The sequence below is a fragment of the Cydia fagiglandana genome, chromosome 11, assembly GCF_963556715.1.
Source record: "Cydia fagiglandana chromosome 11, ilCydFagi1.1, whole genome shotgun sequence".
Taxonomy (NCBI): Eukaryota; Metazoa; Arthropoda; class Insecta; order Lepidoptera; family Tortricidae; genus Cydia; species Cydia fagiglandana.
In genome coordinates, this window is record NC_085942.1 from 10,016,973 (window position 1) to 10,031,018 (window position 14,046).

Genomic DNA, 14,046 nt, shown 5'->3' on the forward strand with positions numbered 1-14,046 from the left:
AAATTGCAAACATTGTCAAATTCCGGTTACGTAGGCGACCGAAAGAACTGGTCACTCTACAATGTACGATGCGGCTAAACGTGGGCCGCCTTATTGAAGAACGTATCGCAGTGACAATCCGGCTAATCGTCGAACCGCCGCATTTCAAAACGCCCCTGTTTTTGAAAACGGCTAGCCGTAATGTAATACGGCGGATTATACGATCTGACTACGACATATACATTACAAGTAGTACCTTTGCACTTCGCAGCGCTATCTAAGTACGTCATTTTACTATGAAGAGAAGACTGCAATAACTCAAAAACAACTAAACCGATTATGTTCGCTACACTTTTCATTGAAAGTACCTATATTATTAAGCTTTTGTTTTACGACTTTTTTCATATTTTTTGGCCCCGTGATTAAAAAGAGGGGTGGGGACGGAGGGGACAAATGTTTTCTTTCGGAGCCATTATTTCCGAAAATATTCACTTTATCAAAAATAATTTTTGGAGACTGTTATTGGTTTTGAATGATCTATCCAACCATACCCCCACACCATTGGGTTAAGTCGATTTATTTATCGAAAGGTAGGTAGGTACTTATATAGGTAGTAGGTACCCTGCAGGCTGCTATATAACGTCTCCTGAACCAAACTGTTTGGCTAGGAGCCCGTTTCTCAAAAGCTTTTAACTTTGTAATACAAGCGGATGTCACTTTTTGAGAGCTTTTGTTAGAGGGAAATGCTTGTAATTATTGGAGCACAATTTTTCGTAACTTCGTAACTTTGCTAGTAAGGCCGCATTTGGTATCATTTTCGTGTAAGTATGTAGCAAGAATTTATTTTATGGTGTCCGAATGATCCTTAAAAATGGTTCATAACTTCTGAACCGAATAGACTGGAGAGTAGAATAGATTCTGTAATTATAATAATTGTGTTATATATGTAGGTAACTAGGTAGAAATAAATGTAGACAATATTATAAATAAAGAATATTTATTTTTCTATAAACACATTATTCCTTTTATATCTTCATTGGCTCACATCATATAAATCGCGGATCGCATTGGGCTTTCGTCAACGAAGTCGTGTGCGTGGATGGAAAAGAGTTGAGCGGAGAACCGCGGGGCGACGCGAGACGAACCGCCCAGCGCGCGCGGGTCCTTAGCTAAACATTTGTGCATTAGGTTTTTTGTTATTAATTTAATCTCTAAATCACATTTGGACACTAATATACATGTATAACTACGTTCAACAAGTGTCAATATTGAGCAGTACGAGGTGGGCCGCGGATAGTCGCGGCGCGCAGCCTGCGTCACGCGGGCCCGTAGACGCAGTCGCCGCGGCGAGCGGTGGCGGGCGTCTCCTCGCCGGGCAGCACGGCGGCGCGGCGCCACTGGTCGCGCACGCGCTCCACGTGCCGCAGCACGCGCACCACGTTCATGCCGGCCAGCTTGCGCACGTCCTCCTCGCTCCACGCGGGGTCGCGCAGCAGCTCGGCTAACAGGTGCGGGTACCGCGACACGTCCTCCAGCCCCTCGGGCGGTGCGTCGATGCCGTCGTACCCAGCGCCTAGCCCCACGTGCTCGACGCCCGCCACGCTCCGCACGTGATTTATATGCGCCACGACGTCTTCCACTGTCGCTCGCTCACCACACGTCACCAGTTTCGCATAGAAATTAATCATAACCACTCCACCGTTCTCGGCAATTTTCCGCAGCAAATCATCTGGGACATTTCTCGTCGAATTGCACAAAGCGGCCGCTCCCGAATGAGAAAACACAACAGGCGCTTTCGATGTCTCCAGAGCGTCTCGAGCTGTTTCTTCGCCCGCATGTGACAAATCGACGATCATGCCCAACCTGTTCATTTCGCGTACTACTGCTTTACCGAATTCTGTAAGCCCGCCCGATGTGCCAGCTGCTCGAGCCCACCGTGTATCGCACGTGTGAGTTACGGTTAAGTAGCGAGCTCCGAGTTGATAAAAGGCGCGGAGAACTGCTAATGAATCGCCAAGTGCGTGTCCGCCTTCTACACCAATTAAAGAAGCTATCCGTCCATCTCGATGTGCTTCCAGCAATTCCGTGGCATCAGTAACAAGAGCGAGGTGAGCGCCATTCATCTCCACAATGCGTTTGATAACATCCATCTGCTCGAGAGCGAGTTGCACAGCATCTCGATCCCGCGCACCGCATGGCACGTACGCCGACCAGAACTGAGCGCCGACCTGCCCGAGCCTCAGGCGCGGGATGTCCGTGTGCGACCAGCGCGACCGCGCCCAAGGCTCGAGACCCTCGAGTCCAGCACTCAAGTTGAAATCACCGATTTTGTTGTGCAAAAATTTTCGGACATTCCAAGCTAAATCGTTATGACCGTCGACAAGTGGCGAGTCACGCAGCATACGACGTATGGTAGTCATTCTCTGCTCGGGCGTGGCACGGCCGCCGCCGCCCAACGCGAGCGGTAGAGCCAGCGCGGCGCCGAGCGCGGCCAGCACGACCAGCGCCGCGAGCGCGATACGCCAGCGCGGGCGCCGTGGCGTGGGCTTTTCGTCGGAGCTGCCCGAGGCGGACGCGGATAGTGAGTCCGGCGCCCAGCGCCCGCACCGCTCCGCCACGTCCGGCAACGGACCGGAGAACGTCATGCCCTCCGGAACTGCCGCCTGGAACAAACAAAAACATAATCATATCACTTTGTGTCGTAAGCAAACGCGAGATTTAATTAATTTAATTTGTGCGAATTAAGCAGACACGGAGGCTCTTAATTTCTAACCTTGTATCATTTATCTTCATCAAGTCTTACAAATTGCTTAATTCTGTAGGCAGCTTTGTTAACATATTATTATTTTACATACACGACTCATTATGGTTCTTGTGCCTTCGTTCCGCGGCGCGGATCCTGTTTAAATGTAATCTCGCTTGCGTACGTTGACAATGAATTGGAATAACTGACGTTAGTAATGATATGAAATATGTAGACAAAATGCGAATAGGTAACACCGAGATATTGTATGGTATTAATTACTTGTATTATCTATGCGTAACTTTTTTGTTTTGTGGAATGAACGGAGAGTTTTTTGGCGTTAAGTATTTTCTGAAACACTGGTTCTAACGACCAAAACCAAGTAACTAAATAGGTAACCTAATTGTTTGTTCGATAGAGTAGAACTAGTAGGTATATTACGTATATGACGTTATGAAGTAAGTATATTTTCAGATAGTATAGTGCCTACGCCAATTAGGATTAGTTGTCAAGCGGCCTCAGGCTCCCATGAGCCGTGACAAAATGCCGGGATAACGCGAGGAAGATGATGATGATGCCCCCTCTTAAATGCGTCAAGGCCAAACAATGCTACGTTTGCTACGCGTAGCCCGTAGCAGTAATTTTCGTAGCTATGGGTCATTTAATTTATTGGTATTGCGAGATAGTTATTTCTCTCATTGGTTTTTGAAGAATAAAGAGTGCCTTTACGAGCTGGTGTGGTGAAATAGTACATTAAACGATGCAAGTGCGAAAAGTAGGATATTCGCAACGTGTAGCGAAGGGGGCGTTTTAAATCGACACGAGTTGCGAATTACCTTTTCGCACGTGTATTGTACAACGTTTTACGGTACATATGGCCCTATAAATGTTTGACATAGGTACGTATATTCCTTAAAACCGCGAAGGGGGCGTTTTAAATCGACACGAGTTGCGAATTACCTTTTCGCACGTGTATTGTACAACGTTTTACGGTACATATATGGCCCTATAAATGTTTGACATAGGTACGTATATTCCTTAAAACCGCGAAGGGGGCGTTTTAAATCGACACGAGTTGCGAATTACCTTTTCGCACGTGTATTGTACAACGTTTTACGGTACATATGGCCCTATAAATGTTTGACATAGGTACGTATATTCCTTAAAACCGCGAAGGGGGCGTTTTAAATCGACACGAGTTGCGAATTACCTTTTCGCACGTGTATTGTACAACGTTTTACGGTACATATGGCCCTATAAATGTTTGACATAGGTACGTATATTCCTTAATACCGCGAAGGGGGCGTTTTAAATCGACACGAGTTGCGAATTACCTTTTCGCACGTGTATTGTACAACATTTTACAGTACATATGGCCCTAAGAATGTTTGACATAGGTACGTATATTCCTTAATACCGCCCCAGAGCGGTAAAGTAGCACCGAGGTTTTTGAGATGCCTAAATACAGAACAAAGCAACCTAAGCTGTCACGTCACTAGTTTACTTTTAACTCAAAGTTTCACCGCAGCTTAATGCAGGCAGGCAGGTTTAATGTTGAAACCTTATAATCTTGGCTGATGATGTATAGCAATAATGTGTCAACCCACAATAATTTTGCAATAAAATGTCAACTTCAAGCGTAATTTTTTGCCAATTTGGCATCTGATTGCAAAATTATTGTGGGTTGACACATTATTGCTTAACAGCGTCCTCGCCAAAACTATCTTGAAACAGGAACTAGAAGTTCGGTCGGCCATCGCGGGTTCTCTATCCTTAACTGAAGCACCTATCTAATTACCTACGTCGGTACATAAGCCGGCTTTATTACGGGACCGACGAGAAAAATATACCCCGAAATGGCAATATTACTCCCTCCTCCTAACGCACTCTAACGGCCTGGCAATAGAGGCGTGTTCAGATATTTGTGAACACCTTGGCCGCTCCGATATATCTGATGGCGACTGTACAATACCAAGCCAATGTAAAAGCAGCTTTGTGCTCCAAAAACAAAACATTGGCTAGGAAGCCGATTCGAACTTCGATCTCATTTTGACATCTATCGTTCGTCCTTAGGTACCCATATAACCATTCCAGTCGCAGAATCATCAAAGTGGTAACTAAATGTCAGATGTGTCGTAACAGAGTCCACACAATGTGTCTAGAATTGTTTCGAAACAAAGTGTCGTCGCCGTGTGTACACTTTTCCGTAACAAGGTGTCGACACATTTGTGTGCACTTTGCGTGCGGTTTGCGACTAAATCTGACAGCAAATTTGTGACAGCAAATGTCAATATAAAATACCTCTTGAAAACCAAGGTTTGTCAAACTACTATTAGTGTCTCGTGTGCTCGTAAGTAATTCTAGTAAGTCATCATGGGCGATGCAAATGATAATAATCGACCAAAACCATATAAACACCCAACACCCGTCAACCTTCTACAGAAAAGTTTTTAAAGAAATGCAATAAGCTACTTAGATCAGCCAACGAATGCTCCAAAAAGTTGTAGAGGGAAATGCTCGGAACACAATTTTTGACTCTGTAACTTGGTTTGGACAAGTTAGGAGGTGAATATATCAAAAGTCCCCGGCCGTAGCCCTTGAGCGAGGGAAGAGAGGGGGCTTTGAAGCTCCCATTTTCCGGTTTTTCGATTATATCTCGGAAACTATGCATCTTAGCGACATGGCCACTTATACAAAATGAAAGTTAATTTAATTTGTTACAAGTTTATTCAGTCAATTTTTTCGATATGTTGAATAGTTTTTGAGATATCCGCTCTTGAAAGTTTATTTAAGGCTCTCAATTTTATCTTGATATATCTACATCAGTGAAGGTGCTAGGCCGTGTATGGTATCGTTTTCGTATAAATCTGGGTTGCTGAATCCATTTAAGGTATCACATTGACACCATTCCACAAAATTAAAAAAAATCTCCGGGTTCCGTACCTCAAAAGCAAAAAACGGAATCCTTATAGGATCACTCGTGTGTCTGTATGTCTGTCCGTATGAATACACAAAATAGTTCTTTACCTATAGATGACAGGAAAACCTATTAGAAATGTGCAGTCAAGCGCGAGTCGGACTTAATGTACGGAACCCTTAATACGTGAGTCCGACTCGCACTTGGCCGGTTTTTTTTAAACTCCTCTTGACGCTTAACCGCTGAACCGATTTCGTTGAAATTTGGTATAGAAATAGTTTGCGTCCCGGAACAGGACATAGGATAGATCTTATAACCAAAATCATCTTTTGAAGGTGTGAAAAGTGGCGTGGAAATTTGTACGGGAAATCAATAACGGCTGAACCGATTTATATTAAATTTGGGATGGTCTACATCTTTGATTTAGTTAAAAATGATTAAAAAAAACATGACTTCAAACCTAAACTTAAACAGTATTCACTTCAAGAAGTCAATTCTGAATTTCCCCCTACACCTCATTTCACACCTTTAAAGGATGATTTTTGAGATAACTTATTATGTCCTGTCTCGGGACTCAAAATATATGTGTACTAAATTAAAAAGCAGTTTAAGCGTGAAGAGGAGTTTAAAAGAAAGTAAGTTTATATGTTTTTACTTTGGAATGGTGTCAATGTGATACCATAACTAAATTTGGTACTGCGAATTTATACGAAAACGATACCAAACATGGCCTCGTAGCTTTACTGTTGTAGAAGTCAAAATAAAATTGAGAGCCCTAAATTCTTATTACTTGACCAAACTTGTGTAGAAGGAAAAGGAAAAATAAAAGTCTTCGGCAGGAATATAAGACACAAATATAATTTTTTTTTTGCGTTACTATTTCAATCATCAAATATAAACATACCTTGATTATATTATTCTAGTGAGATCCTCATAGATAAACAAAAACATTTACTTAAAAAATTACAAGGTCGAAATGTCACGGAACTTGTGAGAGTAATACACCGTGAAATTTTAGTGGTTGTTTTCCCGCAACGAAATGATTCTGCTATCGATATACAGTCGATGTGTAATCTTTTTTTTAAATAATGTTAAGAAATGCCAGATTTATAAATGTGTCGAACGAAACTCGAAAGTGACCTAACACCAGTAGTAGCACTGCAGTAGTACCTACCTAATTCTTTTGAGTGAATGAAACAAAATAACCTAAAAAGTAGTTCCATTTATTTTACCTTCACACATTTTACGTGCAGTTAGTTTGCAGATCCTTAAAAGTAAACATAACAAGTTAAGATCAAGCTTTAATGATCAAAAACTTAAACAAACACTTAAACTTCCCGATACCGCAATAATTGTTCGAACTGCAATCCGCCACGTTCAATACACAATCACCTCTGCCCTGTGCATGTGCTGGCGTTTGAAACTGCCCGTGGTTAAGCAGCCGCTGTGTTGCGGCGACAATTGTTCGTCCGTGGGGAACTTGGGGGTTTAAAATCCCCCGAAGAAGCAGCGACTGTAAATGGTCCGGTTCCGCGTAAAGTCGCCGGGCGGCGTGGGAGTCGTAGTTAGCCCTAGCGTACAGCTGCACCATCGCGACGTACTCTAAATTAGAATATTCGTTATGTCGATCCATTTTACTAGAAATAGCAGTGATGACATTGACAGGATCTGTTAGCACATTAGTTTAATAAGCGAAGAGGATGTAATTATTCGATTTACCAAAGTTGACACAACGTAATGGCAATCATCAAACTAATAAAAAGGTTTTATTTCAACTGTTAATCGTGAAGGAACAGTCTAACTAAATTTTATTTTCAGTTGTCAAACAGTAAAGCACTCTAGCCTGTTACACAGTTTAAAAAAGTAACATGTGCTTGTTTATTTGTTTATCTGTTTACAATATCGGGAACTGTCGTCGACTTGCAGTTTTAGTGTGTTACTATTGTTTTTCGCTTGTTCGAGTTTAGATTATTTTTTTGTAATTTTTTTTTTGGAAAACAGTTTATTTATAATTTTGTCTATCATAATTCGAAAGTACTACCGATAGCAAATCGCCCTGCCGCGGGAAAACAACCACTAAAATTTCACGGTGTATGTGAAAAATAAAAACTTTTATGGCAAAAAAATCTGGACACAATTTAAGAAGCATCCAATTGCGTCGAGGAATCATCTGTGTTTTTGCTTTTTTCATTACCTCCTCGCTTCTTTTTTTGTCCTTTGTATTCTGTAGCAATTTGTTAGATCTGAAAATAAAGATAACTTGCGTCGTCACGGATGTCGATTTATAGGTTTTAGGGAGTGCAGAATTCGAAAACGATGATCATTTTATAATCCAAGATGGCGGCTACGTATTTTGTCATAAAAGTCGTAATGAATATCGTTTTATAGGTTTTAGGAAGTGCCGATTTCGAAAATGATGACCAGTTTGGAATCCAAGATGTGTGCCGTGCACCTTGTCATAAAAGTCATCATGGATATCGTTTTATAGGTTTTAGGGAGTGCAGAATTCGAAAATGATGACCATTTTGGATTCCAAGATGTCTGCCGTGCACTTTGTCATATAAGCCGTCATAGATGTTGATTTATAGGTGTTAGGAAGAGCAGATTTCGAAAATGATGACCATGACCAACAAAACGACATCCATGTAGACTTTTAACATAGTGCATGGCCGCCATCTTGGATTCCAAAATAGTTATTATTTTCGAAATCTGCGCTCCCTAAAACCTATAAAACGACAGCCATGACGACTTTTATGACATACTGCATGGCCGCCATTTTGGATTCCAAAATGGTCATCATTTTCGAAATCAGGGCCCCCTAAAACCTATAAAACGACACCTATGACAACTTTTATGACATAGTGCATGGCCGCTATCTTGGAATCCAAAATGGTCATCGTTTTCGAAATCTGCGCCCCCTAAAACCTATAAAACGACACCCATGACGACTTTTATGACAAAGTGCATGGCCGCCATTCTGGATTACAAAATGGTCATCATTTTCGAAACCGGCCCCCCTAAAACCTATAAAACGACATCCATGACGACTTTTATGACATAGTGCATGGCCGCCATCTTGGAATCAAAAATGGTCATCATTTTTGAAATCTGCGCCTCCTAAAACCTATAAAACGACACCCATGACGACTTTTATGGCATAGTGCATGGCCGCAATTTTGGGTTCCAAAATGGTCATCATTTTCAAAATTGGGGTCCCCCAAAACCTATAAATCGACATCCATAACGACTTTTATGACATAGTGCATGGCCGCCATTTTGGATTCCAAAATGGTCATCATTTTTGAAATCTGCGCCCCCCAAAACCTATAAAACAACACCCATGACGACTTTTATGACATAGTGCATGGCCGCCATTCTGGATTACAAAATGGTCATCATTTTCGAAAGCGGGCCCCCTAAAACCTATAAACCGACATCCATGACGACTTTTATGACATAGTGCATGGCCGCCATCTTGGAATCCAAAATGGTCATCGTTTTCGAAATCTGCGCCCCCTAAAACCTATAAAACGACACCCATGACGACTTTTATGACATAGTGCATGGCCACCATTTTGGAATCCAAAATGGTCATCATTTTCTAAATCTGGGCCCCCCAAAACCTATAAAACGACACCCATGACGACTTTTATGACATAGTGCATGGCCGCCATTTTGGATTTCAAAATGGTCATCATTTTCTAAATCGGGGCCCCCTAAAACCTATAAAACGACATCCATGACGACTTTTATGACAAACTGCATGGCCGCCATCTTGGAATCCAAAATGGTCATCATTTTCTAAATCTGCGCCCCCCAAAACCTATAAAACGACACCCATGACAACTTTTATGACATAGTGCATGGCCGCCATTTTGGATTTCAAAATGGTCATCATTTTCTAAATCGGGGCCCCCTAAAACCCATAAAACGACATCCATGACAACTTTTATGACATAGTGCATGGCCGCCATTTTGGAATCGAAAATGTTTATCATTTTCGAAATCTGCGCACCCCAAAACCTATAAAACGACATCCATGACGACTTTTATGACATAGTGCATGGCCGCCATCTTGGAATCCAAAATAGTCATCGTTTTCGAAATCTGCGCCCCCTAAAACCTATAAAACGACACCCATGACGACTTTTATGACATAGTGCATGGCCACCATTTTGGAATCCAAAATGGTTATCATTTTCTAAATCTGGGCCCCCCAAAACCTATAAAACGACACCCATGACGACTTTTATGACATAGTGCATGGCCGCCATTTTGGATTTCAAAATGGTCATCATTTTCTAAATCGGGGCCTCCTAAAACCTATAAAACGACATCCATGACGACTTTTATGACATAGTGCATGGCCGCCATCTTGGAATCCAAAATGGTCATCATTTTTGAAATCTGCGCCCTCTAAAACCTATAAAACGACACCCATGACGACTTTTATGGCATAGTGCATGGCCGCCATTTTGGATTCCAAAATGGTCATCATTTTCAAAATTGGGGCCCCCTAAAACGTATAAAACGACATCCATGACGACTTTTATGACACAGTGCATGGCTGCCATTTTGGATTCCAAAACGGTCATCATTTTCGAAATCGGCACTCCCTAAAACCTATAAATCGACACCCATCTCGACTTTTATGACAAAGTGTTTGGCTACCATCTGCATGCAAGACATTTCTATTATTTTTACGTACAAAAGTGCCCCCCTGTCAACTTCCAACCGAGATTTAATCGATAATTTATTCGATTAATGTTCAGATTAATTCAATTTCAATCTATGTTAGGTCGACTAAACTAATCGTGATTAAAATTTGAGGATTAACTTTTTTTATTCCATTAATTAGTCGAATAAACAGTTAATCTATTAAGTCCCATCTCTGACCACGGCATTTTTACACTTTGAGAATATCTGAAAACAAATGAACACAAGGAGCCATATTGCAAATCCAGTAACTTTGTTATTACTTTTGACAGCGCGTGTCATGTGTCTACACAGAGTCGACACAAAGTCGAAACATTTGCGACTACTTTGTGACTGCAATATTTCTCAGCCTTAAACCATATTTATACATCATAATTTACAAGTTTCGTAGTATGTAAAGCGTTATTTCTGTTATTTAAGTATAGTATACGCATCGAAGTACTAAAAATGCATCAAATAATATATTTATGAACACAGGCACTGAGAAGTAAACAATTTCATTTCCGGCTAAACTAAAACAATGTGGTGGCGCGTTGATTATATTACACTTAGTTTATCAAATCACTCGAGCAGTTTAATTCCCCATAATAATTTAAGTCCTATTGTAATATAAATGCAAACAATATATAATTACGTCTTGTAATCCGTTTTAGAGATGGCGTATTAATGTCACTTATTTTTATTTAACTATTTTTCCATCTGACAGTTTCCATTTGACAGGAACAAAATGAACGAATGAACGAATGATTTTGGCATAAAGTAGTCGCAAACTAGTAACAATGTGTGCACACGGCGACCACACTTTATGTCACTTTGTGTCATGTGTCGACCCTTCCCCATTTCTGGTAACTGTGTCGACACGGCGACGACTCTGCGACTGGAATTGTGACCGAAACAGATGGTGTCGACACAAGATGTGTCTACACCGCGTCGTAACGGCGACTGGAAATGGTTGTATGGGTAGGTAAGTATAGTTGATGCAACAAGCAAGATAGTGATACATATTATTCGTGGCAGTATAGTCTTTGCCATAAGGACACACGGGGCCCGTCCTCAGGGGGCCCCGAAAGACGGACAGTAACAGTATATTTGATTACCCATTATAAATAGAAGATCATTGTAGAAAAATGTTAATTTAATTAGCTTTCTTTACTTTCCAAAAGGGCCCCAAATTCTTATGTGCCCAGGGACCTCAGCACAGTTTAAGACGCCCCAGATTGGTGGTGGTGATGAATCGATATGCACCGCGATTGATGACAATAAGATCAATAGATTATTTATTTATTATCATCCTACTCGTTATTTATTATGCATTATGTTTGTCAATAAATAACAAAACATAGCTAACAGATTTCTAAAGTTCGAATGCCGCTTTAATCTCATCGCTTCTTGCGACCATGCTTGAACATAAGAAGTATTGGAAAAAGTTGCAATTCTTATCAAGCGTGACAATAATTTACCGCGTGTTCAATTATGCAGAAGGCACAGCACGGGGTAGGAAGGTGGCGACAGAGGGTGGCAGGGGCGAGCGGCCCGAATAGCCTCTGACCCATTTACAGAGCGTACTGGCGCAGTCACAGGGACTTCAGTATCCTATTAGGCCCTCATTACACTGCTCATATTTTGTACTTAGTGACTATTAAATTATTCTGGGTGGGAATGTCACGCAAAAAGCTCTACAAGTGTGATGATGACGCACTTTGAAGTTTTAGCACAGAATAAATAATAGTACTAAGTACAGAAGACTCACTCTCTAACAAAACGCGTTTGTTACGATCAGCACAGATATGGCCGCTAGGTGGCGACAGCGCCACGCGCAGCTTATGGCAAACCCCAAAATTGGGGCCGAACGGATGTACTTTTAGCTACCTGTAGCAAAGCGACGAAATCGCGGAGTGAGACACGCCTGGTTTTAGTATTAATGAAGAAGCTATCTTAATTTCTGTTTCATAATTGAACTACGAGTGAGAACTCTTAAATTATGAATGTTCTTTAGAAGGAAATTAAAATCATACTATAAAATTGGATACCTAATATATTTTGTATTAATTTCCACGCTGTGTTTTAAGTATCTTAATACCGTTAGCGCGCATATGAACGCAAAAACAATCTATAAGCCATTTTTTTGATTTTAATTTTAAATTACCGCTCGATTTCGAGAATGGCATCAAAACTACGCTTTGAACAGTTTAAATAAATAAATAAATATAGGACATTTTTACACAAATTGACTAAGCCCCACGGTATTAAGCTCAAGAAGGCTTGTGTTGTGGGTACTCAGACAACGATATATATATAATATATAAATACTTAAATACATAGAAAACAACCATGACTCAGGAACAAATATCTGTATCATAATACAAATAAATGCCCTTACCAGGATTCGAACCCGGGACCATCGGGAGTTGAATGATAACGTGTTTCAAATGTAGAGATTTTCAGAGGCAATATTGAGTAAGGAAAGTGTAAACGGACCCAAAGTTGATTGCGCTCACGCCCGCTCGCCAGCATAGCAATGCCTTGACCTATAAACTCTTGATGCTGCAGGGATAATATCGGGCACATAGGTACCTATTGTGGGAAAAATTGCAAATGAACGCAAAGGGAATAGGATTATAAAGTTAAGTTAACCAACTATTAATAACTTTATTGCAGTTATACCAAAGTACATATAAGTAGAAAAGTGGGTACTAGTTGTAAAGTATATTTTATCGTAATAGCAACTAGCAACCGCATTATTACATAAAAAATCCGTTTATTGTGTAGTGGATACTGTTCCACAATCTACGGACAGTGGCAATTGATGTTGACGAGGCTTCATGAACTTCATGATAAATGTCCATTAAATACTTATTTACGAAAATAGTATATCTAGCTCGGGGGCCACCTATACGATAAAATATTTTACTATTTTATAATTAGGTAAAACTCTCTACGTCTATTATTGACAAAAATGTTGTATGACACGGTCATAATTAATATACCTATAGTCGGTAATATAGATATTTAAAAAAGAGTAAACAAAATCTACCCTCAAATGGCTTCTTAAGGCAGTTGAGGGTAGATGAAAACATGAAATGATCAAATAATGTAGGTAGGTTAAAGTCAGGTCGTTTAATGACAGATCCTATACTGCAAAACGTAATTCAAGACCAAAAAAGTGAGACAATGTTGCCATTGCAATAATTTGTTTCTAAAATTGTAAATTCCTTTTTATAAATAATCACGCTAAGATAATTTATTCATTAGTAATTTTACTCCTACTATTTAAAAAAGTACTTTTATTTATTTATTTGTACATAAATACAAGACGCGCTGGTAAAAAAGTGGCAACATTTCTTACTTTTTTGGTCTTGAATTACGTTTTGCAGTATAGTGGTTTTGTATTTGGGTGGGTAATCAATAAATGTTACAATTACCCGAAAAAGGCCAAGTACCTAAAGATACAGAGTATACCTAATTAAGCTCTTTCCTCTACTTTATCTCTTTGCCTAGTTACTATTTATAGGCATTAGAAGCAGCGCATTTCCTCGGTATATCACTTCTAATAATATAAAAAGCCGTGAAGACATTGGGTCGAGTATAATAGCAGTAAAGTTAGTAGTTAAGTACTGTATTGCGATATAGGGGCACGGACGGGACGTGCCGCGAGTACGGCGCGCCACTAACTTTTGATTTGGATTCCCTC

The 14,046-nt window shown here is 40.6% G+C and overlaps 1 protein-coding gene across 1 annotated transcript in view; it reads right to left on the reverse strand.

Annotated features, from left to right (window-relative positions):
* Positions 1-959: 959 nt before the first annotated feature.
* The window catches only part of LOC134668972 (dipeptidase 1-like), a 61,578-nt gene continuing 48,491 nt past the window's right edge, over positions 960-14,046 (reverse strand). The window contains exon 2 of the mRNA XM_063526486.1: positions 960-2,642. Within this exon, the coding sequence (XP_063382556.1) occupies positions 1,296-2,642 (1,347 nt within the window). The 3' untranslated portion in view covers positions 960-1,295. The remainder of the gene's footprint in view (positions 2,643-14,046) is intronic.